The following is a 27,536-nucleotide window of genomic DNA, read 5'->3' as shown; positions in this document are numbered from 1 at the left end:
ACCATGAGTTTGGCACGTTTCAGAGGCTGGTATACTCGAATATTTTTTTGGCTCATCGTGGTGTAGTGAACCTTTTTTTTTTTTTTTTTTTTTTTTTTTTTTTTTTTTTTTAAGGGGTTACTATGTTAAAGTTACGACTTAAGTGTGAATTCTACTGGTGTTGACAACAACTCACAAATGGCCCACTCTCGGCAACAATGCTTCGTCCAGCCAACTATGGTTGACCCCTAAGATTAAAACTAAACTCTACCTCCTATTGATAGCGGCCTATAAATGCCCACCTCACATCAATGCTTCATGCGGGCAACAATGGTCGACTCGTGGAATTAATACTAAACCCTCCTCCAATCACCAATGCTTTGTGTAGGCAACAATGGTTGACTCATGAGATTAAAACTAAACCCTACTCCATATTGATAGCAGCTTGTATAAGTCCCACTCGCAGCACCAAACTCATTGCTTTAATAATTGTTTATGATCCTTTATCGGATACTGATACGTACAGTTGAAACTTTCTCTGCAAATTCACCAAATGGGCCTTTGGAGAAATAGTCACCATTAGCTTTCTTTCAGTTCGTGAGTTCTTTCAATTCAACCAACTTTCGCACCATTAGTTCTTCGACATGCTTCATTTCCCGTCAACTGCAGGGAAAATGAGGATTGGATTAGAATGGAAAAGTCACGATTATGTTGAAGTAAAAAAAAAAGAAAAAATTGCGGCCAACTTGGAGCTAAGAGATTGAATGCTCAAGAAGAAAAAATTGTTCATTCCAGTCCTCTCCAAAACGGTAGGACTTAGGCAGGATTTTCATTCATGTTTTAATCCCCTCGACTCTACCTTCAATATACCTCGAATTTATAGGGTCATCCATTCCAATCCAGTCCTAGACACCAAACGGGATCATTGTTCAAATAAAAGCGTTTCAAGCAAACCAAAAACTGGTTTCATCTCCAGGCAGTACAACATTGAAAGCTGTTGGTGTCTCCTAAATCAACCATATTATAATCTTAATCCTAAAATTTGGCCGAGCTCTACTCCATTCCATTCCATTGAGTTTTTGCCTGAGCTTCTTATCAAAACATAGTTGTCATTACATGACATGAGTGAGGAAATTCAGGCAAAGTAAATTCTAAAGGGAACAGAAAAGTAACAACTCCGGCACAGATCTCTGATTAGTCGGTTTCTCGCAATCAAATTCAAACTAACAAACATATACCATCCATAATGCCGTACTTTTCAGCACTGGCATTCAAAATTCCTAACCACCACTCAAACAAGCTACCATTGTCGTCACCAGCATTCAACTCCATCTGCACACCCTGCCGGAATTCTATACAAATTCACATTGCTTCTAATTCAGAACCCAAATCGATCTATTCTTCTACTGCCTAACACCTGAAAATAACCATATCTTGAGTTGGTGAGGAAATACAATCCCCAAGAGGTAGAAACAAGAGGTTTTCCCAAAGTTTTAGTTTATAGTCTATTAAGTTATAGTTTATAGTCTACCAATTGGGATAAGTTTCATCTCTTACTCCTCCTACAAAGCCTAGTTCAGCTCCTTGCCGCAGCCCTAAATTCACACTCAAATACTGGTTTTCCACGCATTTTTCTAGTGAGACGAAAACCGTCTAATTTTCGCTATAAGCAGTTTCTAATCTGTCAAATTCAAACCATAGGAATTAAACATAATTTTCTAATCTGTCAAATTCAATCCATAGGAATTAAACATAATAACAGAGTAAGTTCGTATTCGAAAATTATGTTCTACCTAACATTTACCACATTGGATGGAATTGGAATTGGATGGAGAAAAAACCCCCAAATCAAGTTGTAATTTTCATAAAAACGCACTACAATTACAAACCGAAAAATTCAACCTTTCAAAAAAGGAAAAACAAAAAAGAGAGCAGAGCTTACAAAATTACAAAGCGAAGCCTTTCAAGTACTCGGGATCGCGCTTAGCCCTCTCCTGAAACTTCTTGAACCACCGGTCCAATATGTCCATCGGCACCACCAGCTTGCTCCCATCCACGCCGCAAAACGACTGCATGAAATTGAACAGATTCTCCCCAACCTTCATCGCCAGCCGCTCGATTCGCTTCTCGGCGGTGACGTCCAACGACGGCAGCGTCGCCAGGTCCTCCACCGACACGCCAATTTTGGCCGACAGTGGTGTCGCGTCGGCTGTGAGCTGAAGCTGGCCGCCGGGCTCGGGCCAGGGCAGAGAAAGCACCGCCGAAGGCCTAGCCACGGTGACGGCGCCACAGAAGAAGAAAGCGGAGCCCGGGGACTGGATGTAGACGGCTAGGGCTTTGTCCGGCGGGAGTGTGAAGTTGTTTAAGAGGAATATGCACAGCTCGTGGACTTGATCGTACGCCTCCCCTGTGCACATTAGAAAAACCATACGCTAGATTGATAAACTGCGCCGATGAAAATATTGGAAGTAAAAAAAAAAAAGGTAAGAAAAGTGGTGGATTGCCTTGGTGATGGGTCTTCATCTTCGTCCCGGCTCAACCCTCCATCGCCATAGTTTACATTAGAATAGTAACATCGCTCGTAATAAAAACAAAAGCGGAAATTTGGAAAACTTACCGACGAAGGTGTTCATGTCGAGAATCCAGTGGAAGGTGTCGATTTGGGAGAAGGAGGAGATGTCCATTGGGAAGCTGCGATTCGGGAAGACGACCCCAAACATTTTTTTTTTCCTCAAAACTATTTCTGGAATTTTTAATTTGTGTTCTTAGGTTTTTTCTTTTTTCTTTTTTTTTTTTTTTTTTTTTTTGGGATGAAGAGGAGACCGGAGACGGATAGAGAGCTGGGAAAGGCCGAGGAGTTTGAATATTTGAGTGCGGCGTTGTGTTCGACGGTGGGGATTAGAAGGGAAGAAGCATCCAGTACAATCTGGAAGAATTGAGTGGGCCCCGTTTCATAGACTGAAAAATTATAGGACGGGCTCTGTAGCCTACAGCAGGATTTCTTTTGAAAAATTGCGGAGAATAGTGCTAACCACTAACCAGTGTCATCAAAACTAAAGCCATCTCCAACCGATCTTGCTAGAGGACTATAAGGTCGAAAATAGTCAAAAATGACACAAAAATCGTCTTCAACTGAAGGTAAGACCAAAGGGCTCGTGGGCCCACCGAGCCATAATTGGAGAATCGGCCAAACGGCTGGCCCAAAACAGCCAGCCAACCAGCCAGGGTTGGTCCAGCATTTTGAATTCCAATGGCTACTTGTTGACGTCTGCTAGCCGTTAAATTTGATTTTTTTTATAAAAAAAAAATTAAAAATTCTAATTTTTTTTCCTATAACTATCTAAGCCATTAAACAACATTAAATAACATTAAACTTAAACAACCTTAAAAATTTAACAACATAAAATAACATTAAATGATATTAAGTAACATAAAACTTAAATGTCTACTCCATGCTTCTTTTGGCTCAAAGATGTGCAACAAGATCATGTTGTAGGTACTTTTATATGGCACACGAACATATCATCCTATTGCGCCTCATGTACTCGTTTAACGAGATATTACCAGTTCTTAGATCGAAATCCAAATTAGGCCCACCATATATTTTTGCACGAGCCCTCCTTGGCCTATTTGGATCATCTTGATTGTCATTAGATTCTCCATCAATATAGCCATCGCACTCATATCGACAAGAAATCTGGAGAGTTACTCACAGATCGACAAGTGACACTTGAAATCCGAGACGTAAAATTATTGAGATTCATTATCAACAAAAAATCTACAAAGTTACTTATATATTGACACATGGCACTCGAAATCCGAGACGTAAAATTATTGAGATTCCAACTCGGCAAATTATTGACATACCATCTCAAAAAATTATTGAGGTAGTTTAATTTAAGTAACCATATTAATTCAATTAAAATAATAAATTATGTTTGGCCCCATGGTCCTTTTGCCCCCTCGTTTGGAGATGATTTTTTGTCACAGGGCTATGCTTGGCCTATGACCCCTTGATCCCTCGGTTAGAGATGGTAAGAAATATGGCCTGGCATTGTTCATTAAAATATTAATTTCTCCAAGGATTATATTAAAATATTAATTTCTCCGAACTCGTTTGTAAATAAAATGGGGCGGGGCGGGTTTTGGATTTTTCAAAATGGGATCCAAACCTAACCCGACTCTTTTGAAACGGGCCAGTTCCTACGGGTCCAAGTATGGGTGCCTCAGCTTCCTTAGCAAGTCCACGTGTCTCCTAAACTCCTCCATCCTCGGGTCCTTTAGCTGCTTCACCATCACAATAAACTCGGACTCCATCACCGCCTTGTATGTACTTCCCTTTGTGGATCCATACATATAAAATCATGGCACCATTTATCTGAAATCAACAAAGGGATCTAGGTTTATACCATTTCAATAGTAGACTCAAAATCAATCACTTTGTCCCTAGTTCCTTTTCAAAATCAACAAAAGGGATCTAGGTTTATACCCTTCGATTGCAAGATCCCTACATAGATAACAACATGCAAGAGACATTGTCTTTCAATTTTTCCTTAATCTAAACATTAGAAACAAAATCGAAGAAGGATGAGACCAAAGTCTAAACTCCACAACAAATTCAAAAAAAAGAAGAAAAAGAAACCCCATCTCAGATTTCCCACTGTACCTGCAGATTAATGAAAACCCAGATGGGCCAGATGCCCAATCTTGCAGAAAATTAAGATATGAGAGGAGACACTGGAAGACTAAGAACAGAGGGCATGGTGGTCGATTTCGGTCTTTGTCCTCTTTGCTTGGGACTGTAGAGTTCAACGTGATGTTGTTGAGGACGAGCTAATCAAGCAGTCGTGGTTCTGGACCTGGGTTCTCTGAGTTTGGGATGTTGTTGAGGAGGAAAATCAAGAGATGGGTGGTGCGACAGTGGCAACGGTTTTGAGTTTGATGTCGTCGCGGTTGAGGAGGAGAAGACAAGTGACAGAGTGTGTGGGTGGGAGGAGATGAGTCGAGTTACAGACTAGGGGATGGGATCCTAGATGATGGACTAAGAAACGGGCCGATCCGGGGTCCCGTTCTTCTCAATATTTGAACTCAGCCCGTCTCGCCCTGCCCATTAGAACCCGTCCCATACCCACCCCAAACCTAGATTACCCGCCCCAACCCAAGGTTCCACTACCCATTTGCCCACCCTTAATTTACTCCCGTTCTTCATATTCATCTCTTTCGCCACGCTTTAAACCCGTTACCACGCCACACCCATCTGCACACGGGAAGAAATTCCGACAACGACATACCACAACTCTCTGTAACGGCAGATGCACTTCCCGCATCGGGTAAATTCATAATGTAACTCATAAAACTGGGTCTAAGATGCAAACGAAAAGTTGGGCGATTGGTGCGATCTAGCAAAAACAATATACACAACTAATTTATCTCATTTAGCAAAATCATAGGAACATACATTAAAGCATCGTTTTACACAAAATAAAATGCTACCAACCAACAAAACAACTTCCAAATCAAGCCAACATTTTGCTTCCTCTAAATTTGCTGGCCTATGATGAAAAGCATTAGAGAACATCCAAGCAGAAATTAGTCTATATCCCGAAAATCACAACCGTCATATTTTGTACAGCTACCATAGCTCAAACACTGACTGATACCAGCAAGCAAAGTTCCACAGCTCCAGTTTTGAACTAACCCTGCATGTTATCTGCATGATAGCTATCGAGTTCCTTGTCGAGTTCATCAACCGACTTCTCCACAGGCTTCTTCCTCCCTTCTCCACCACGACCACGCCCGCGTCCACGACCACTGCCGTTGCCACTCCCACGTGGTTTGCCGCGACCATTTCTGTTCCCTCCACGACTGCTCCTACTACAAAATCCAAAATCATTGTAACTCTAATCACGGCTTGAAATAGCAGTCACGAGGATAATTGAAAAAAGTCTGGTTAAAATGGGATTTCAAAGTAGAAGTCAAACAACTCAGAAATGATCAGAATAGTTTGTACAATGAAATTTCTATACTGTCTGATCAGGGAAAGATGCGTTCTGATATGACAAATAAGTAGAAATGCAGTTTGACAAAACTATAACTAGGTCACTGATAAACAACTAAATCAGTTCATAGTACCTAAAATATGTCTACTGAGTTCATCCAAACAGAGAAACAAGAATTCGACCATCTAAACTCAATTCATCATACAGATTTGCTCTTACGTGGTTAAGTGACATACATTTCTAAGCTAAGGCAGGCTACTGCAGTCATTATTGAGTTGCAACACATTTGAAGCCTTGTCCATCTTTAAGGATCCCACACCACCTACTTGTCATCTCATTGACATCCCAAAAATACCCAACTAGCAATATCAATTTGGCAACCAGACAGCCATAGAACATCATACAGAGATAGCAGTAGAGAAAATACGACTGCAGTCCATACCCTTTTACGTGTGTGCATGCTACAAAACTTGAGATCTTATTACACCTCCAAGGGCTAACTCAATTTACACCCTTTAGGTTTAGGTATTTCAAATTGGGCCGGTTTTAAATTTTTCACATTACATCCCGAGGGTTTAAAATTGTCTCAATTTATGCCTTTTGTCTAACAAAATAATAGAATCTTCATCAAATTGATGACATGGTGAGCATTGAAGCCGTAATTGGGTTGACATATAATATAAGCCACATCTGTACTAATTTGACTAAAAATCTCATTAATTTAATGGAGAATTAAACATTCAAATAGACAAAAGGTGTAAAATGATACAATTACAAAACCTTAGGGTGCAATATGAGAAAATTGAAACCTCATCACCCATCTTAAAAAACACTTCAAACCTAAGTTTTACCCTACTTTTAATAAAGTAATTACCATGCTCTAACTTTTAAGCCGTTGAATAAAACTCAACAGTTAATAGAACACATATAATTTACTTGTATGCCCTAAACTGTGGTCCTATAAACCGGCCCTCAGATTTATATTGAATTATTATGCGTACCATCCTTGCACATGGACGAGCATGCTAATACTCTTTCAACTTTATCTGTATCATTGCTCAGTGGCCATTATATTTTTATCCAACAATTTAATACATCATCTAAGATGACTGAACATATACATCTAATATTTTTAGTTTAGAGTTCTTTTTAAGAAATGCACCAAACATTGGAATTCTAGCATATTACGTCACTAAAATAAGACAGTGATAGTTCAAAAAGACACAATTGCATTGTCACAAGGTAAAAGATAAGATCTTACCTAGGACCATGATTAACCATAGGCATAGCATAGCCACCAGCATTACCAGGTCCGGGCCTGCATTAAAAATTGTGTAAGTGGAGAACAAAGATATAAATATCCTTACTTTATCTCATCCAACAGTAACAGCAGCTCGCAACATACAAAGAGCCTAACTAATCATGGAGTATCAGAAACTTTTTATGCCGACTGACATCCAGGAAAGTAAACAACCGATTATCAGGAGACATGCAACATATTTGTCATAATAAATATGAATTATACTAAGAAGATACAAAAGGAACTACAAGAACCATGAACAAGCAGTACATCTCATAGCACCAAACCCAGAAAACACCTAAACCAACAGTCAGAACACCATAACCCAGTTAATCCTCAGTAACAGTTCTTCTGGCACACCCACACCCAACCAATTCCCTCCAACAATCTGTTCTAAATTGGTCTTGTGCATCTGCAAGGAAAAAAATAAATGGCCCATTTGCTCCCCTCCTTGCTGAAAACACTCCAACGTAGAAATTAACATGCAACAGGTCTTTTTTCCATGTACAACCAACCAATAGAGAATTTTTGCCTTGGTTGGAAGTCAGGATACCAGCTGCCAAATCAACCTAGGAAGGATCCAGTTGACTGGTGACCATTGGAGAAAAAAAGGATTTGCATTTGAATGCAAAGATATATAAGAAGACAGGAGAAACGTTTGCACAACTGGAACTATCTAAGTTTCCGAGTCACTGCAATTCAAAACTAAATGAGGAAGGAAATAAAGATCAAAAGATGACACCCCCACCATCTACCCAAAGGAGCACTCTCCCGATTCCCCACCCCCTACTTTCACAAAAGGGAGAATAGATGGTAACATTGAGACTGTACTTCTGAGGATTTCGGATAGAACCTCTCCCCACAACCTGGGAATCCCACCCACCGGAGACTAAGGACATACTGATATCACAATGGAACGCATCAATTCATACCAAGTAAAATAAATTTGTTGGTAATATTAATATATTCACATTCAACCAAACCATCTAAAAGAAAATAACAAATGACAATGTTCCTCGTGTCATCGTAAGATAGTAGATAATGTAAACGGGAGATGGGCATTGTCCATAACTGCAGACAAAAAAACTGGTAGAATTTACACTAAGACTGATACAATTAGTGATGGGCATCTCCAACGTCCTGTATTCTGTAGCCTATAGATGCAAGCATGTCGACAACTTGATATATCTCTAGTGTAATTTAATCAATTAATAATATCTGGTTTTATGCATAACAGGGTACATGCTCATGATTGCATTAGTTGCTTAAAAGTTATGATAGAAGCAGAATCTGAAAGGGGAAAAAGAAAGCATACGTCATTACAACAGTCCTTTTCTTCCTTCCATGCATGCCTGTCACATTCACACGAGCTGAAATAGGCATCCCTGCAGTGGCACCAACAATCTCAATCTTCATAGGCTTCCCGTCCAATAGAACATTATTATACCGCTTCAATGCTGCAAATGCATCACTTCTTCTAGTATAAACCACTTCAGCTGAACCCTGATAACACAAGAAGAAATTTTCCCTCAATGAAACTTGATCACCAAGGTAACCTGTCTATGAAATAGTAAAAAGGACATATACAATTATACTCTGGCTAAGAATAATGCAAAACATATAACCAGAGACAAGAGACCTGAACAATACCAACAATCCTTAATGGACAAACCATATCAATAGTCAAAACATAAATAAACTACATCAAAATACAAATCAAGCTCAAATATCAGAGTATCACATATACCAATGTTGTAGATACATCATGACACGAGGAAATAGCACCTCGGCTGGCTTTTGCAGAACCATCCAGCCCAAAGGGCAGACTAATATTAAACATCAAACATCTAATGGACAAGCATAGCACAATGTCTCTCAAACAATGTAAAAACAAATGAAGTTAGGGGTGTGATATATACAGAGTTTGTTGGAACTCGTTTGGATTAGAACGTTTAAGAGAAAACTAACAAGAGCAACGCTTTCCAAAATGTCTACTCGTGCTAACATGGAAACCGCATAGGGATTGAACGCAATTGAACCACGCTAGTTTCAAATCTGTTCAAATACCAGGATTTTAAAATGAATACCATGACTTCGAATACAAGTTTGATTTATTTGACTACTTTGTAGAATCTATAACAAATATCAAGATCTTAAACTAAAAATCAGTGCCCAATATAAGCAAAACTGTTATTACTATTACGATAGAATATAAGAGGGAAGAACTTTAAATACTGAGCAAAAAAACTCACACTTGGGCGACCATTTTTGTCAAAATGTACTGCATATCGCTTCAGCTCTCCGATCTCAGAGAAAAGTTCCTGAGTTGCAGTTGCAGTTGATGTTTCAGGAGAACGTTACAAGAAATTCGATAAGAAAGCGCATAAGATGAAAGTACATGGCTCAAGTTGTACCCTTATATCCTCATTTGTCACTCCATAGTCCAAGTTGGAAACATATAACTTTGTGCCAATCTCAATCCCTGATATCCCTGCAGCTCTAAGGCTGTCTTCAAACAAATCAGGCTGCCATGGGAAACGCTTGGTTCTGCGGGTAGACTGATGAAAGCATGCAGAAAAAGATCCAGATGGGGGAAATAAATGTCAGCTTATGAATAGATAACAAGATAATTCGCCATTCCTCAAAGTCCCCAGAAAAATAACACAAGAACCCACAAGTACAGATAAATCTTGAAGATAACGGTACATATGCAGTGGGTGTTGATAGCGCTTTAGAAGATGAGCCAAAATGAGCTTCTCCATGAACAACATACGTCACAGATCCTCTCGTATTTGACTTTCTATGTGTTTAAGAGATCCTCATGCATTTGGGATATAAAATCATTTCTCAAGCATATCATTAAACATCTACAGTTTTTAGCTTGCCTTAGCAATGGTATACGAGGATGGCCGAGCATTCACCGTGAGAGGACCTCTACGAACTCCTCCTGTCATTCTTCCAGCTGGAATTCTTCCACTGGCCATTCTTCCAGCTGGAATTCTGCCAGCGGCCATCCTCCCAGCATTAAAGGAGCCACGTGGTCCTCCACGGCCACGAGAACCCCTACCACGTTGTTCTCTATTTCTCTCACGATTACCCCTGCTGTTCTTAATCATGTCATCAAGCGACATATCCAAAGCGGTCGACATCGAATCAAGATATTACAATTGAAATCCTTTTGCTACGAATGAGATCTAAACCTGCAATTACAAAAAATAGAACAAAAATTATATATATAACGACAACATCTAACTCGTGAATCATATTATACACACAGCAATCAAAGATTACTCATTTAGGTCAAAAAGGGGCAAATCGGATCAGCAAAAACCTAAAATCAAAGCGAATTTTCGCATCGACGAGAACAAAGAAATAAATCTACAAAATTACAAAGATTTCAAATCAGAAACCCCAAAAGGTGTACAGTAACAAAGAATTAGGGCACAGAAAGAAAGAGAGAAGGGAACATACCAGAGAACGATTAGAGAAGAGACGGTTCCGGCGAACCGAAGAAACGATCGAGGAGAAAAGTGCGAGAGGAAGAGAGACTGGGCGCTGTGAGAAAGGGAAGTGTGAGATGTGGACGAAGACGAGTGGGTTAGGTTTATAACACAGAGGACAGGAATTAGGGTTTCCCAAGGCCCTTTTTGTGGTAAGTTCTGTGAAAGGCGGTGCTTGGGATTTTCACTTGTTTTGTGGTAAGTTCAGGGAAAAGGCGGGTGTTTGGGATTTTCACTTGTTGTGGAGGAAACGCTGTTTCGTACGCGGTTGGGACACAGATCATCAATGATATCTACTTATTTATCTATTCACACCGCCATTTTTATTTCTGATAAACTTGTAATAATTTCGATCATCGATTAGATAAATAAAAAAGATTAATAAGAAAAATTAGCAAGAGTATAAAAAAAGAGAAAAGTAAGTGTGTGAATAACACTATTATTTATTTATTTCTTCTTTAGTAAGATTTTTTGTTATATTTCTATTTTTTTTTTCATTTTTTGTTTGGACATATAAACAACATTCATTGTCAACTAAAACCTCATAAAATTATCATTCTGACAATTTAATTAAACAGTTATTTAGTACTACGATCTAGTGGTATTCTTCTTCACTTGTAAGGAAAAGGTCTTTAGTTTGATACTCGTCAAAAGGCGAATGTGAACCAATGCTTAGACCATTCATCCCCATCCCCTTAATGTAAATAATATCATTTGTTAAAAAAAAAAAAAAAAAAAAAACCTCTCTCTAATCAAAACTGAATATAAACAAAATAACATAGATAATAATGTAATTTCACAAGATCAAAATTTTACCCTTTTGTTTTTTAATGCATCACTTGCTTGTGACTCTAACATATTTCTAATTAAAATAAAAATAAAAACAAGCCTCTCTCCTCATTCTCTTCTCTATCAATCCTTTAAAATAAAATAAAAAATAAACCGATTCACACACTTTATATGCGCCCATATGGTAATATTATATAAGAAAGCAAATGTAACAACTGCAGATTTGTTATTCTTGATCATTATTATCTTCAGTCTTGTATTTGGTTTAATAACTTTTTTATTTTATAATTTTTAAGTTAAATTTTGACATACATTTTAAAATTTGCCAAAAATATGCGTTTTAATCTATTTCAAAAGAAAATCTTAATGTTACTTTCAAATAGGGATGGCAACGGGAGGGCGGGGTTGGGCGGTGTTGTTCATAACCTTTAAACGCGCACCAACCAACCTGCTTATCATAAAGAAAATCTCTAAAATTTGATTATGCAGCACAAGTTAATCAATAAACAACTAGGTAAGTATGTAAACAAAACAAAACTAATAACAAAGAAAATAACTTTTTTTTTTTTAAATTCCACGCAATTGTATTAGTAAAAAAAGAAAAATGAGACACTACAAGACCAATAAAGAGGACACACAAACCTAGTTTTTAAAAATTGTATTAATAATTTAGTATACGTATATGATCGGGTTCAAGTTTGAACTAGAGGATGATATCAACTCATATGTCGTGTTCTAGGGTGGAATAAAAATAAAATAGAAATTATCTTTTGGAAAGATGGCTGAGTGGTTGATGGGGTTGGGTTATTAAATTTTTAGATTTTTTTATTATATGTATAAATGTAACATGGCAAAAATATGAATAAAATGACGGACAATCTTTCGTTTTTGTTTGTATTATATTTTTTTATTGTATCAACTTCAATCTATTTGGCATAGTGTACCTTATCATTCTTACTGATACTTTATGTGATTTTTAACACCCCGCTCTTTTTTTTTTTTTGAAGTTTAATTTAGAGAAAAAAAAATAGATAAGAGAATAGCAAAGCACAATTGATTTTGAAGAATAGATGTCTTTCACGTCCAACCAAAAATCCTATAATAACATTTTAATGGCAGTTCCAAGGAAGCACACCTCTATTTCAAAAAAAAAAAAAAACCAATATTCACAAAAAAATTTGGAAAAGGAAGAGATGTGGGGCAACATTGAAAGTTTTTTTTTGTTAGCGAAATCTCTTTCTACCAGGAGTTCTACCATCCGCTTCATATCGAACTCGGATTTGGTAGTGTGAGAAAGAAATTAATAATAATAAGAATAAATTGAATTGTTATTGGTATTTTAAAATTTTATATTCTGTTATCCAAAATTTTTATATCGAAAAATAAAAATACAGTTAAGACAAAGGGCCAATTTAGTAGGGTTCTTAGGATTTCCCCCTTTTCTTCAACAGTTTTACGCGCGAGGACTCTCTCTCTCTCACAACGGTTGAAGCTGCAAAAAATGCGAAGCGAAAACAAGACGAACCGTTCCAAACAATCGTCATCAGGTAGATTCTCATTGCTTTCTCCGCTCCTACAAACTCGTTGTTCTGTTTTGTTTTCTGGTTCTGTTTGGTTTGCGAGAAAGTAAGCAGAAAAATGAAAAAGCCAAAAACTTCAATTTGGGGTTAACCAACGATGCAACGATTAGAATGGCTGCCGTTTTATACTTAATTACAGTATATTGCATTGTGGAGGAAAGATAATCCACAAGAAACTTCTGGGTTGGTTGATTTCGTTTCGGAGTGCTCGTTGGTGTTTCTGTTTTTTTTTTTAATAGAATCTTTGCTTATTTGGGTTGCTGAGGATTTCTGGGGGAGGAAAGGAGGAGAATTTTTTTATTTTTGGACAAACGATAGGATAATTACACTAAATTCTTCTGAACTACGAGGTGGGGGATTCAAACTTGGGTGAAGAGGGTGGAGCATACTGCTCTAGCCAACTTGGCCCCATGCCTCCGGAAAGGAGGAGAAATTGAAATTTGAAGACTTTATGAATTTTAGTGAGATGGAATTGAATTAAACATTAGTGTCTACTTCCTGTTTGAGTTCAGCGGAGTGTTGTTATTTTAGTTTTTCAGAAAGCTAATTAATTGATTAGAGTCCAGAGATAAAGCACATGTACGAAAAATGGAATTTAGGTATTGAGATTAGCAATTCTGCAGTGCATATGCATTGAAGTACATTTGCACATCTGCGGTGCATATGCATTGAGATTAGCACATGCTTCTGGTTGCCTTTTTTTTTGGTTTTCTTTTTGCTTATTTGCATTTTTTGCTCTGTGTGTGACTGCCTGTATATTTGTTGCATTGCACGTTGAAGGAAAGCATCAGAAGACACTTAGAGTCATTTAATGGCAATGCACATCCGTGAAATTAATGCTATTGTTGGTTAAAACTATGCTCTGCTTAGGGAGCGTCAACAAATTATGTCATGGTTTTGTAGTTAGCACTTAATCTTGATTTCAGGAACTCTTGCTGACATATCACATGAGGCTGTCAGCAAACTTCTGGGGCGTGCCAATAAAACTGGGAAAAGGAAATCTAACAATAATCTGCATCCATGTGATTCAATCGGAAAGGTTTGTCCCCATTATATGAGCACATATACTTCGGAAAATCAATCAAATACTTATAAAAGTGGAGGGTTTGTCTTAGGCTGTTTAAATTTCAGCCTGAGAGTGAGCCAAAAAGAGACAAAGATGTCGATTCAAGAGTCAGAGGGAATATTTTGGAATCTGAGGGTTGTAGTAAAGATGCAAAGCGAAAGGTCTCTGCAGAAGAGAAAGTTGATGGGGAAAGCTTTGGATGCACTTCCACAAACATTAGGGAAGAACTGGATGACTCAGATTGGGAAGAGGGTTCAATACCCATTTCTAATTTCGCTGGTGATCATGAAGTGACTATTGAATTAAATGAGACGCCAGATTCTACAAGAAAGAAACGTATCCATCGGGCTTCTGCTGAAGATAAGGTGAATCAAAGATTTTCATTTAGCATTTACATTGGCATCTTTGTTATGACAACTTTATTACTGGTTTTCTTGCAGGAACTGGCTGAGCTTGTTCATAGGGTTCATTTACTTTGTTTACTTGCACGGGGAAGGTTGATTGATAGAGCTTGTGATGATGCTCTTATTCAGGTTTTCTTTTTTTTTTTTTTTTTGGTTAAATAGTATTAGTAATTGAGGAGAGTGGAAGAGAATCTTTCTCTTGATTATTTTTTGGTACGAAAAAGAACCTATGCCACTTCTTCCTGAGGAAATTTGATTACTGTGGCAGGCAGCTTTACTTTCTCTGCTTCCACTACACGTGCTGAATACATCCAAGGTTGCAAACCTTACTACAAAGGATTTTAGTCCTCTAGTCTTCTGGGTACGTCTTTAATTTTACTTTATATACATGCAGACTTGTAGATTAGCATATGATTGTTCTATTTTTGTTGGTTCGTTCACATATAATTTGCAGTTTCAAAGTAACTTCCGTGTTCGAAGTACAAGTGTGAGCAGGCCATTTTCTTCGGGTCTGAAATTTGCCCTTGAAACTCATGAAGGAACTCAAGAAGAGGTCAGTTTTTTCCTAATATCATTTCAGTTAGGGGTTTTAAATGTGGCTGAGTCCATCTGAATTCAGTTATCTTATGTAAACCTAGTCACTGGTGCTGGATGTAGACTGGTACTTATGAACTTTTGGAGTCTATGATCAAGATTTAGTCTTCATTTACAAATGTTTTATTTATTGCTTTAATATTGCTTTGTTTTCTACTAATTTTCTAATGTCATTTTTGTTGCAGATTGCTGCTTTGTCTGTGGCACTCTTCAGAGCATTAAATCTGACAACCCGGTATGATATCATATCAATTATGACAAAACTGATAATATTTTATAGTCCGGCTGATAATCAGTTCTTTTAAGTATAATTATCTTTAGTCTGAATTTTAAGTGTGTGTGCGTTTGCACACATGATAGGTTGTCTTTTCTGTGATGGTGCTTTTTCGGAGTAAAAAGAGAAAAAGAAAAAGCCATTCTTATTGAAGACTTTTAATTTTGAGGCATACTCCATGCTTCTCCATTTTTCCCTCATTGAAAATTAGATACAATATTCGCCTAAGATCTCTTAGAATATTGCTGTTCTTATTGTCTAGTTATTGCACTTCCGCAGATCTCTTTATTTGCGAGTTACTGATTTTCTTGGTTACCCTTCTTCTTCCCCAACGTTTAGATATGGTAAAGTTCATTCTTGTTGAACTCTGTTGGTTTCTTGACAGGTTCGTCTCGGTTTTGGATGTTGCCTCTTTAAAACCAGAAGCTGGCAAGACTGAATATTCTAGTGAAGATGCAAGCAGATCGAGTAGGAGAATATTCAATTCTTCGACCCCAATGGTGGCTAGACAAAAGGTCTCCGTCTCTCCTGCCAAATCACTTTCATGTAATACGAGTGGCAATGTCTATGGAACTTCTCGGGCGTGTTCAAGCGAAAGTAAGGACCCCACAAGAAACAATACTCTGCCCACAAGCTCTGGTATCGCTTATGTGATGAATGATAAATTGTCAGATACTTCTGCAACACGATATGACATCTCTCAAGCAACCGTTAATGAGAAATCTCCGGGATCAAAAAGGAAAGGGGATCATGAGTTCGAAATGCAGTTGCAAATGGCTCTTTCTGCCACAGCAGTGCCGACTGCAGATAGAGAAATGGGTTCAGGTCAGAAAGACTTGAGTGGAAATTTTGCAAATTTCCCTGACCCAAAAAGAATGAAAAGAATTGTTTGTGAAGAATCACAAAACCCCTCCCAGAGTATCTCTACTGCGGTTGGCTCGAGAAAAGAAGGATCTCCTTTGTACTGGGCGGAAGTATACTGTCAGGGGAAGTGGGTGCATTTAGATGCTATCAATGGAATTATTGATGGAGAGCAGAAGGTTGAAGCCATAGCTGCTGCATGCAAAACGTCTTTGAGATATGCAGTTGCTTTTGCTGGGAATGGGGCGAAAGATGTGACTCGCAGGTTGGTTTGTTATCTTTGATTTTATCTATGATTCTATATACACCATTTCCATTATGAAAGCAGTTTCTTTAACTGTTGCATATATTTCTAACACTATTAGCCTCCTACTGCAAAAAGTGTAAGTCCACATCATGGTTTGCTTGTTTAAATTCCTTAGACCTGAGCTTGGACCTGATTAAGTTCTCTAGGCATTTCAGAATGCAGAAATGGACTACATTAAAGGCCTATCTTATATTTTTGAATTCAAGTTCATCTATAAAGTCTCTTTTTTCTCCATCTTCTTTTAAACATCTGGTCTTCATCTTTGGCTGTGCATGTTTCCGCTATAAGATGTGAATCCATGCCATTCATTCTTAAATTCCTGGGGTACAATGATTTACCACTGGAAAGGAAACGACCAAGGTTTCTTACCATTTGAAATCATAATTCGCCCCAACCAATTGTCATAATGTTTTATCTCTCTCTGTGTGATGTCAGTAGTCCCAGTTCACTGGCCCGGTCCGTTGAGTGACGTGTAGTCCCTTGTTCATTGTTCCTGGCAGAATCCAAAACCATTTTAGTTCTTTAACCCCCCGGTCTACTCTTTGCTCTGAGGAGTTGACGACACTTTCTGGGGTTGAAGTTACGCATCTTTTCAGAGTAGACCGCACCTTCGATAAAATACGTTATAAACAGCATTTCTTGTTATTCATCTGTTTACTCCTCTTCATTCCTCTGAGATTTGAGAAAGAATTCCTAGAGACCAAATCTATTTACCTTCTCCTCTTGGTTGAGTTCACTTGGAGAGGAAGATTTAGAACAGTGAGAGTATTGGTCACTTCACTAATATGATCTATACCATTGCGTTTATTTGTAAACCTTTGAATCTCCCCAGTGACAATCACCGCAGAGAAGTGTTTAGATTGTGCTGTGTATTTCTGGTCTTGAGTCCCAAAGATTTTGGGTGAAATTTCTGTCTAATAGTGGAGTGTAAGGTTTTCGGAGTTACCATAATCCATATTTGAATTTGGAGGATTTATAAATTCCCAGGAAACTGAGGGTGGATGTAAGCAACAGGCCAAACTGTCTAATTGATTTCATATTCTTTGTTTTTATGCATGAGAATTTGGGTTATTATCTAGCTCTCCTATTTTTTTCCTTTACCAAAAAGAAAGTCTTGTTCAACTGTGCTTGCTTGCTTTCGTGCAAATCTTATGCTTCACTTGTGTTTGAGTATAATTTAACCTGTGGTATTCCAGTTCCTATTTAAGAGTCTGACATCAAGATAGCAGGACTGTATATTATTATACAGCCGACCCCACTTAGTGGGATAAGGCTTGGTTGTTGTATTAGTAATATTGTTCTCCCACTTCTTTCACCAACATGTTCACACCACAGGTACTGTCTGAAGTGGTATCAGATAGCTTCCCAACGAGTCAATTCAATATGGTGGGACACAGTACTGGCACCCTTGAGAACTTTAGAGGTGAGAGCAACATGTGGCATAGTTAAGTTGGAGAAAGAAGGGAATGGTGCGACCATGGATTATCATCCAACTATGATTGATGCTTCCCGAAATTCTCTTGAGGATATGGAGTTGGAAACTAGGGCCTTAACTGAGCCTCTTCCAACTAATCAGCAGGTATAGTGAATTGATATTGTTGCCTTACAATGATGTTCCAGTTGTGCAGCTGCTAGTTTTCTCTTGCTGAACATTTGAACTTCCATATGCAGGCCTATAAAAATCATCAACTATATGCTATAGAAAAATGGCTTACAAGGGATCAGGTACTTCATCCGAATGGTCCTGTTTTGGGTTTTTGTTCTGGTCATCCAGTTTACCCTAGGACATGTGTGCAAACACTAAAGACAAGAGAAAGATGGCTGCGGGAGGGGCTACAAGTTAAAACCAATGAGCATCCTGTGAAGGTCTGGTTTGGTTGATACTTGATAGTTTGTGGAGTACTTGATGCATTAACTCTTTTACTCTTTGCTCATTGTCCATTCCTTATATTCACTTCCTCACCTCCCATTCCGTTTTTCTTTTTCAGGAGTTGAAACGTTCTCCAAAAGTCCAAAAGGCACAGGTACCTGAATCTGAGGATTTTGTTGGGGGTAATTCGAAACGAACTCTTGAACTTTATGGGAAGTGGCAACTTGAACCATTGCATCTGCCTCATGCTGTTAATGGGATAGTGCCAAAGGTGATTTACCTATAATTTTCTGCGGATGTTCATTCACATTGGAAGTGTACATGGGTTATGGATTGAGCATCATTATCTTCTTCTGTTTCAATATTTACTCTCTTTTTTTTTCTCTACTCTGCAAGTGGCTGTTAGTACTTCGCTTTTTCTTCCATTTGACTAAATTGTCTTTATGCACAGGGGAGAAGTTTAGCATTCTATTGTTACTGACAAATGCTATTTTTGATATATAGAATGATTATGGTAATGTAGAAGTATGGTCTGAGAAGTGCCTTCCGCCAGGGACTGTGCATTTGAGGTTGCCGAGGCTGTTTTATGTTGCCAAGAGACTGGAAATTGATTATGCTCCCGCCATGGTTGGTTTTGAATATAAAAACGGTCAATCGTTTCCTGTCTTTGATGGTATAGTAGTCTGCTCTGAGTTCAAGGATGCAATATTGGAGGTAAAGTACTTTGCTACTTTTGAGTGGACTGTGGTCCTTGATAAGTTTATATTTTCATTGTGATTCATTTGAATTTCGTTTGAGTTTTCGAATTTCCAAACCATACTATAACATTATCAATACTTCGGAGTTTATGTTATGAATTTTTTAATTTGCCAGCACATTTGACGTAGATAATCTTGACCAAATTTGTGGGTCGCTTGTTCTTTAGGCATATGCAGAGGAAGAGGAAAGAAGAGACGCTGCAGAAAAGAAAAGAAACGAAGGGCAGGCTATTTCTCGGTGGTATCAGCTTCTCTGTTCGATTGTAACTCGACAAAGGTTAAACAACCGCTATGGGGACTCCCCCTCTTCTGTAGCATCAGTTGACACCAACAAGGTGAATAGCAACATAGACGTACAGGTTGATGATTGTCAGAATGATAAGCAATCTCTTGCATGCCAGCAAAATGTGCCTGAAAAGAGGACAGCTGATCCATCAGCTTCCATGCCCGAAGATCACGAGCATGTATTCTTGACCGAAAACCAGAGTTTTGATGAGGGAAACTTGGTGCTGACAAAGAGGTGTCAATGTGGATTCTCAGTGCAAGTTGAACAACTGTAGCCTTCCCATTGCAATTCAAGAGTATGGTTTGACCCCATACCGCTGTTTTGTACGCATCAGTGGCTAACCTCGGAATGAAGAACGAACTTCCATTTTATTTTTGACTCTGTAAATGCGTCTAGCATTACTCAAGGTGAGTTATCGTAAGTGATGTGTAGAAATTTTGAGGCTGTCCTCAGTCCTGTTGCAGTCAATAGCAAAATTGTATAGATCTTAGGTAACTTTTATATTTATTGCGTTTGTTATTTGACCCTCTCCATATGGTTCTTTTGAGCAGTTTTTTACCAGTTGCTATTTTTTGGAGGTTTGAATGTTTCACCAGAGGATGTTTGAATTTCTATAGCCTACAAAAACATTGCATGTGCAATGCTCTGAAGGCTGGAAATGTCAAGATCTGGTCTTTACCCTGCTTCATTCCCGGTTGTCTGTCATCGTGGCGTCTCCATGCAATAATACATTAACATGTTTTAAGTTTCTCTTTACATGATAATATATTATTGGCCAAAAAAGTGAGCGTGGCACCAATATATTGACAAAAATACCAATATGTTAAGCTCATATAGGAATCACACTCCTATAATGAGTCGAAAATTTGAGTGACATATCAATATATTGAACTCATGAATTCGATATACTAAACTTATGAGTGTGATCAATATATTGAATTCACGGTAATGTATTAGTAGTGTTATAAAAACACACTCAAATTGCCTAATTTCTATACATAAGTATGACACTTACTGAAACTAATGTGGAATGCCTTATTCGATAATATGACCACAATGAATGATTTGCACAATGTTATGAATTTGATCTTTGTTCGAAGTTCGATTTTCTCCCCTGTTAATCGGAAATCAAATTGATAGATATTGCTTTTTGTGACAAAAAAGAAGTTTAGATTTGTGGTTGAAGTTACATATCTTACTCAACAATATTTAATAAGGAAAGTAATGAAAAAGATTTGAAAATTATAAGTTTTAACGAAAATGATAAAATAAAGGGTAAAGTGAATAGTACCATGATTGACTTTTTAGTGTAAAAATGTGGTTTTTCGTTAAAGTGAATAGTATCGGAAGTTTTTCGTTAAATTGTGTTTGTTCATCGTACATCGTGTTGTTAAAAATGTGGTTTTTCGTTAAAATGAATAGTATCGGAAGTTTTTCGTTAAATTGTGTTTGTTCATCGTACATCGTGTTGTTAGTTTTTGTCAGGTACTGGTTGTATTTAATTTTAGATAAAAATATTTAAAATAATTTATGATCACACGATGTACGATGAACGAATATGATTCACGAATTCCTGAAATCGTTACAAACAAGATCCGAAGAGGATCCAGGTTCTTTCTATATGAGCAGAGCACTAAAGAAGGATATGCATCACGAAACCTTTAATTAATTTTATTTAATTGCATTGATTTTGAACCCAAGAATCAAGTGAAGAAAAGATACCAACGCCATGTGCCAAAAAATCTGGCCAATTGCGGAGAGGCTTCCTTCCACTTTGAGCCCCCACATGAAGTCAGCCAACTGTGGGCAAAAGACCTTCAGGAAAGAGACACGCCAATAGATAAATACACCATAAATTATGCATAGCAACCACGCTGTGCAATGATATGATATTGTAATCATTTAGTATTACGGTTTAATAGTATTTTTTTATTTGTAAATAAGAGATCATGTTCAATTCTTTTTGTAAAGACGAATTTGAATTAAATTATTATGACTAACTCATTGTGAGGCTTAACCTACACTCCACAATGTAAATAATATTGTATGCATTAAAAAAGTATGGTCATGTAGATGGTTTCGGCTACAATAGTACGTATCACCAACAATTAAAAGAGCCATGAGACTACGACACCATAAATAATGTATAGCAACCACTCTACAAAAGTATGGTGTTGTAGTTATTAGTATTACGATTTAGTAATATTTTTTTTATAGTTGCAACTGAGAGGTTAGGTTCAATTCCTTTTAAAGGTGAATTCGAACTAAATTATTATAGCTAACTCATTGTGAGACTTAGCTGATACCTTACACTCCTTAGCATAGATAATGTCGTATGTATTAAAAAAAAATAGGTCTTTTAGATGGGTACGGCTACAATGATACGTACCACTTGGTGTTACGGGTTTTATGTAAAAGATTTAACCGTTGCAAAGATTGATTGAATTTCTATATGCAAGATTTAGCCAGTGAATTCCAGATTACTTAGTGGGATGTATCATGGAAGAAAAATTGCTTGTTTGGCCATTTGTACTTAATTAATTTTTTTTTATTTTTTACAACAATATTGAGAGTGAGGGTCTAAGCCAAAAATATGATCAATAATTTTATGGTAAACTCACATTGTATGAAAGTCGAATTTAAACCTCTCACTCAATGACGAAAAATATCACTAATATTATACCACTTAAGAATACTCAAACGTGAGCGTAGTTACATTAGTTGAGGAATGTGCTCCACCCAATTTAGAATTTCTTTACTCCATTAAAGTAGATATCATCATTTGAGGAAGAAAAAGAATAAAATTACTAAACTAGATAAAGAAAACATTCGGAGAATTATATTAAACCTAAAAAAATTGTAATCCAAGTGATTTAAAATTTAAAAGCATTCACCTACACTAAAAGTCCTGTTTCGATTTCCGCTCTCCTTGATATAACATCAAACTGCAACCCCACTTTCAAATCAAGCTTGGATAACCCAAATTAGCCTTTTTGAAAGCACATTTAAACAAGAATAGTGTTATTCACACATCTGACTTTACCTCATACACACCTTGTTAATTGATAGGAGCATATTCATGCGACTTAATTAGCTTGTTCTCGTGCATTTATGTTGTGTTTATTTAGTTGTTTTAGTGTTTAAGGCCACTTTTGTGTATTTTCAGATTATAAGGCCAAAGTGTGCAAGAAGATGCAAATTGGAGTCTTTTGGAGCGAAAGAGGAACGAATGAGTTGAAGACTTGAAGAAACGACGAATTCCTACGCCAACGATGAATTCTTACCAAAACGAAGAATCCTACTCAAACAAGGCTTCCTATTTTAGGAAAGTTGACCCTAAGTTTCCCGTTTTGGTAACCTTTCCTAATTCTAAACGTCCATATTTTCTAGCCACTTTATAGGCCTCGTATGCACTTTAGGACACAAAACCAAGGCCCTAGCCCTATTTCCCTTCCTAGCCGCACCTTTATATTTATGTTTTAATTTCCTATTTTCGTAAGCCTTTGAATTTATTTTCGTTAATAAAAATAAGCTAGGAACCAAACATATTTAAAACCCTAGGTTTTACATACTTAGCCGCACCTTTCCCATTATTCCACCCTAATTTCATTCTAATCCGTAGCACCCATTTATCCCATAATTCATCCATCTTCACGCAGCCACATTTTTACAACCTAATTCCACCCTTATTCCCCCCAAAACCGAGCCACTTTTTCCCATATTCTATCCCATTTTTATTTTCTTAAAAACCGTACCCTAATTCACTCTAAACCTAATATTCTATCACAGCCGCACCATATCCCATTTTGATTACCATCCGCAAATTCCATACCCTAATATTCAATCCGTGCATTCCATATTCTAACCTAACAGCCGCCACACTCTCCCATTTTTCATCTCTGCCCGTGGCCTTTCTCCACACTTTCCACCACCATACAAACCTTCACACACCACCCCATAGCCTTGCCGCATCCCTAAACCACCTTAAATCTATCCCTAACCCAGAAAACCATCCAAAAACCACCCATAACCAAACTGTCGCAGCAAGGAGAAGAGGAAAGAGGACTTAGACGCGCAGAAATTCAAGTGGATTCGTTGGGCGTTCTAGGTGTAATCCATCCTTTGTTCTTTATGTTTAAATTCAATTTTATTTTTCTTGTTGTGACCATGAGAGGCTAAATCCCCCTAGTTAGCTAGGGGGTGATTCGAAACCATGTTTATGCTTGCAAGATGAATTGATTACATTTGGTTGGAATTTCATAAGTTGTGATTCAATTTGTTTAACTGTTTGATTGATAACTTATTTATGTATGTTTATTGAGAGTGCACGCTTAATTTTCATGCATGAATATGACGCTAGAATATAAGTGAATTTCACCTAATAGTTATGAACTTATATTCACAAGTAGTGGAGGTTGCTTATAAACAATCGCGTTAAATGAATTCTTGGCACTAGTTTCATGCTCATCATAGTAACGAATGCCTCGTCAACACTTATAGTTTTCATGATGCTTAATGATCTTTGATTGTATCTTTATTGTGCTTTTCACGTAAAGGACTTTTGGAGAATGTTTTGAATTGCGTTGCGCTAACCCATCCAATTCATTAACTTAAGGAGAACTTGACGGTTAATTTAAGCGGACCTAATTAACCCGGGGTGTTGAGTTTCATAATTTATCGAAAGACCAACTGAAAATCATTTTGTATGCAAGTGTAACATGTGTGGAGAAGAACCTTCTAGCTAGCATTCATCCATATTTTCATCACATTCATATTTACATTCTGCCTTTAAATTACAATCGTTGCATTTAGTTTAATTTCGTCAACACCTCAATCCCCCTTTACTTTAGTGTCCAATTTAGTTAGAAAGTGTCTTAGTTTGTGTTTATAAGCGTTTTGTATTCTTTGAGTCTTTTGATTTGTTTTAGTATTTTATTGTTTAGTTTTACATTCTTTGAGTCTAGTTTAGTGTTTTTAACGTTTGTTTTACGTTTTTGAGTCAGTTTCCAAGTGATTTAGTAATCCCTCCTAATCCCCGGTCTAGAACGATCCCTACTTGCATCTTTACTACAATTGTCACAAGAGGGTTTTAATTTGTGTGCTTATTTAGTAGCCATCATTAATTTTTTGCCACTAATATTCTTCAATTCATTAGACCCGACAACCGAAAATTAAAAGAAGTGTGTAAAAAATAAGAATGAGTGTTCGGATGGCACTAGCATTAAGCAAACAATCCACACCCAAAAAAGAAAAAGAATTTAGGCATAACAATTATATCTTATAAGATCACAACAATGAAATGAGATTCCAATCAGAATTAGCAGCAGTCACATCCCCTCTCAAGCCTAAGAAACCAAACAACTGCAACACATTGTACAAGCTAAACAGTTGAGACAAAAGACACAGCAGCTAAACTAACAACACAAAACGTCGGATTCGATCGCCATCGAAATAAACGCGGGGCCTGTTCCGATTGCTTCTCCGATCGCGAAGTTATTAACATTCGATTCTGCCAATGAGGGGGAGCTAGACGCATTAAACTTACCAATACTGCACTAATAGAACCCTACTGCCCAACACTAACTCCAGCACTCAATGTATCCTTCGCCTTTGGAGGCCTACCCCTTGGCCTCACCGGCATTGTCTCTTCCACTGCCGTCGAGCCACTCAAACCTCCGGTAGGCTTTGCCATCTTCCTTGGCCGCCCTCTCGGCTTCCCACTCCCTGAAGACACCTTAACCTTGGGAGGCTTTGGGGGTGCTTCCGGGTCCTTGGGCGGGCGGCCCCTACCCTTTGGTGAGGTCAAGGTGGTGTCCGGGGACAATGGATCCTTGGGCTTTGGCGGCCTGCCACGCCCCCTCCTCGGAGGTGCATTGGGATCTGGCTTTGTGTAGTTGTTTTTCCAGAACACCAGCTCCCCATTATCTTTCATCTTGCTGAGGTGGTGAGAGAGGAGGGTATTGTGCCCGGCCGGCACTTCCCCATAGGTTGATTCAATATATTTCGAGATGGAGGATTTGTTCGAACCATTCTTGTCATTCAAGGCTTCAATTGCCTGCAGAATCATCTGAAAATACCACAATTCAGACTTTTACCAAAAAGAACAAAAAAATCCAAACTTTCTACTCAGAAATTTCTCGTCGGCAAACAAATGTTCAAGTTATATAAATATAAACGCACATACATATTTTGCAAATTTGGGTTCTGCAAAATTTCAAATCTGTTTTTTTTTTTTTTTTTTTTTTTTTTTTTACTGATTTGGGTTCTGGTATTTCAAATTACCCAAATCAGTAAAAAAGATCTAAAACTTTGGAGAATCCTAAAACTCGAGTCCTAATACTTTTTTCCTCGAAAATACACAAGGAACAACAACGAAGCAAGCTTATCCCACCAGGTGAGTTCGACCGTATGAATTCTAAACGCTCGATTTTGCCAGTCTTCCATTAGCACCAAATCTTCCTTTCTCGAAAATATACCCAAACTATTTTTTTTTTTTTCATATATCCAGCTATAACAGGTAGAGATATTCAGACCAGTGAAAGCTCATTTCTTATGATTACTATGAAACCTAAATGGAACCAAGCGCTCTAATTATTTTTAATATTTTTTATTTTTGCCATTATTCAGGAACCCCTCTTAATTTACCCTTTCCACAACATGTAAAATATCCAAAAATGAACAAGAATAGTAATATCCAAGACCATGAAAAGTAAAAAAAATATATATATTTTTTTATTAAAAAAAAAACATCACTATTTGTGAAAACTGTGAGAAATGATGGTTTGAAGTACAGAAAAAAAATAAAACAAAAATTTAAAGAGAATTCTTTTAGTAAGAGATTTGGAAGGAGAGAGAAGAAGGAAGTACCTGAGGGTAAGGAGGGAGTGATGGAGGTTTGTTAACCTCTTCAGTGGCCATTAAAACTTTGCAGAGAAAATATAAGGAAGCTGTTTGAAATTTCAAGGCCTCTCAGTGAACCCCACAAAACACTCAGCTGCTGCTACAGCAGCAAGGAGAAAACCCTCAATTTTCTGATGGTAAAAAAGCTGTTGGATTTGAGCTTGCAAGGATTTGAGAGCAAGATTTAAAGCCAAAAGGATAAAGTAAATAATATAATATAATTAGTTTGCTTTTGGTTCTTTGATCGACGGCTGGGAGTTGAGTTGAGTGGACGATGGAACGGTTGAGGGACGGTGAGATGGGGATCGCTGAGTTGGCAGGTTATGGAACTTCTGATTGGAAGGTTCTGCAGACAATTGGTGATGGGAGGGGAGAGTCTAAGATCCAGATCCTCTCCGAATCTAAGGATCCTGAGCCTAGGGATCAATTGATCCAGCTCTTTAAAACTTGATTCAAAGGCTACAGACAGGATGTTCCACTAAAAGTTATAATAATTTTAGCCGTTGGATCAAATTTCAATAGGTCGGATCAATTGATTCCTAAGCTCAGGATCCTTAGATCTGGAGAGGATTTGGATCCGAGAGTCTAGTCCCAATGCTCAAAATAGTGATTTTAATGTAGATTTTTCTCCACTTACACACTCTTATTTATTTATAGCATTTGAAGTGAATAAAATTAAATAAATAATCAACGAACATAAATATAGGTGTATGCGAATCGTAATTAGCGGTATGATAAAATTTATTATCTTGCTAAAATCGAAACTAGATGCCAAAACTGTGCAACGGCCATATTATTATGAAACGCACCATACAAACGGTAAAAAGAATGCCTGAAAACATGAACACCTCATTGAACATGTGAACTCCTTTGCCAGGGTGGAGTTCCCTGTTGCGAATGGTAGTCCAACTACAATTGGAGAATATGTTTGAGTGTAGGTATTAGATAACTGAAATAAGAGAATTAGTGTTATCAGCTGATGAATTTTGAGTAATTTTCAAGCTGAATTCCACACTCCAATTAAGTGTATTTATATAGAGTTTCATGGACTCTCATATAGAGTTATGAA

At 37.6% G+C, this 27,536-nt stretch overlaps 4 protein-coding genes across 8 annotated transcripts; 1 reads left to right on the top strand and 3 right to left on the bottom strand.

Annotated features, from left to right (window-relative positions):
* Positions 1-390: 390 nt before the first annotated feature.
* On the bottom strand, positions 391-2,998 carry LOC103927251 (protein OPI10 homolog). 4 transcript variants are annotated; one of them, XM_018642562.2, is made up of 3 exons: positions 2,597-2,981; positions 1,922-2,386; positions 391-642 (listed from the first exon to the last, which is right to left on the bottom strand). In XM_018642562.2, exons 1-2 carry the CDS (start codon positions 2,697-2,699, stop codon positions 1,926-1,928), a joined length of 564 nt encoding a protein of 187 aa, XP_018498078.2. In that variant the 5' UTR covers positions 2,700-2,981; the 3' UTR covers positions 391-642; positions 1,922-1,925. The 4 variants fall into 4 exon arrangements, with proteins under 4 accessions (XP_018498078.2, XP_048430309.1, XP_048430310.1 ...); XM_048574352.1 differs by lacking the exon at positions 391-642 and adding an exon at positions 983-1,396 and having other exon boundaries at positions 2,597-2,983; XM_048574353.1 differs by lacking the exon at positions 391-642 and adding an exon at positions 2,484-2,520 and having other exon boundaries at positions 1,804-2,386; positions 2,597-2,998.
* Positions 2,999-5,393: 2,395 nt separating this feature from the next.
* LOC103927252 (THO complex subunit 4D) lies at positions 5,394-10,978 on the bottom strand. Of its 2 annotated transcripts, XM_048574428.1 has the most exons (8): positions 10,750-10,978; positions 10,610-10,656; positions 10,164-10,478; positions 9,693-9,836; positions 9,531-9,599; positions 8,594-8,781; positions 7,240-7,296; positions 5,394-5,853 (listed from the first exon to the last, which is right to left on the bottom strand). In XM_048574428.1, exons 3-8 carry the CDS (start codon positions 10,425-10,427, stop codon positions 5,673-5,675), a joined length of 903 nt encoding a protein of 300 aa, XP_048430385.1. In that variant the 5' UTR covers positions 10,428-10,478; positions 10,610-10,656; positions 10,750-10,978; the 3' UTR covers positions 5,394-5,672. The 2 variants fall into 2 exon arrangements, with proteins under 2 accessions (XP_048430385.1, XP_009334422.2); XM_009336147.3 differs by lacking the exon at positions 10,610-10,656 and having other exon boundaries at positions 10,750-10,977.
* Positions 10,979-12,833: 1,855 nt separating this feature from the next.
* LOC103927253 (DNA repair protein RAD4) lies at positions 12,834-20,100 on the top strand. Its single transcript, XM_009336149.3, has 13 exons — positions 12,834-13,114; positions 14,074-14,186; positions 14,279-14,578; positions 14,654-14,746; positions 14,886-14,978; positions 15,072-15,170; positions 15,397-15,446; positions 15,871-16,611; positions 17,989-18,232; positions 18,325-18,519; positions 18,642-18,794; positions 19,028-19,237; positions 19,449-20,100. The coding sequence occupies exons 1-13, from the start codon at positions 13,069-13,071 to the stop codon at positions 19,839-19,841; spliced, it is 2,730 nt and encodes a 909-aa protein (XP_009334424.2). The 5' UTR covers positions 12,834-13,068; the 3' UTR covers positions 19,842-20,100.
* A 4,712-nt stretch (positions 20,101-24,812) lies between these two features.
* LOC103927254 (HMG-Y-related protein A) lies at positions 24,813-26,693 on the bottom strand. The gene is made up of 2 exons (XM_009336150.3): positions 26,435-26,693; positions 24,813-25,634 (listed from the first exon to the last, which is right to left on the bottom strand). The coding sequence occupies exons 1-2, from the start codon at positions 26,483-26,485 to the stop codon at positions 25,134-25,136; spliced, it is 552 nt and encodes a 183-aa protein (XP_009334425.1). The 5' UTR covers positions 26,486-26,693; the 3' UTR covers positions 24,813-25,133.
* Between the last annotated feature and the right edge of the window lie 843 nt (positions 26,694-27,536).

Source organism: the organism of the source record quoted next, unplaced genomic scaffold, assembly GCF_019419815.1.
Source record: "Pyrus x bretschneideri cultivar Hongxiangsu unplaced genomic scaffold, Pyrus_bretschneideri_v1 Contig71, whole genome shotgun sequence".
Classification (NCBI taxonomy): Eukaryota; Viridiplantae; Streptophyta; class Magnoliopsida; order Rosales; family Rosaceae; genus Pyrus; species Pyrus x bretschneideri.
Note: the sequence above shows the minus strand (reverse complement) of the source record. Positions and strands in the feature narration are given on the sequence as shown.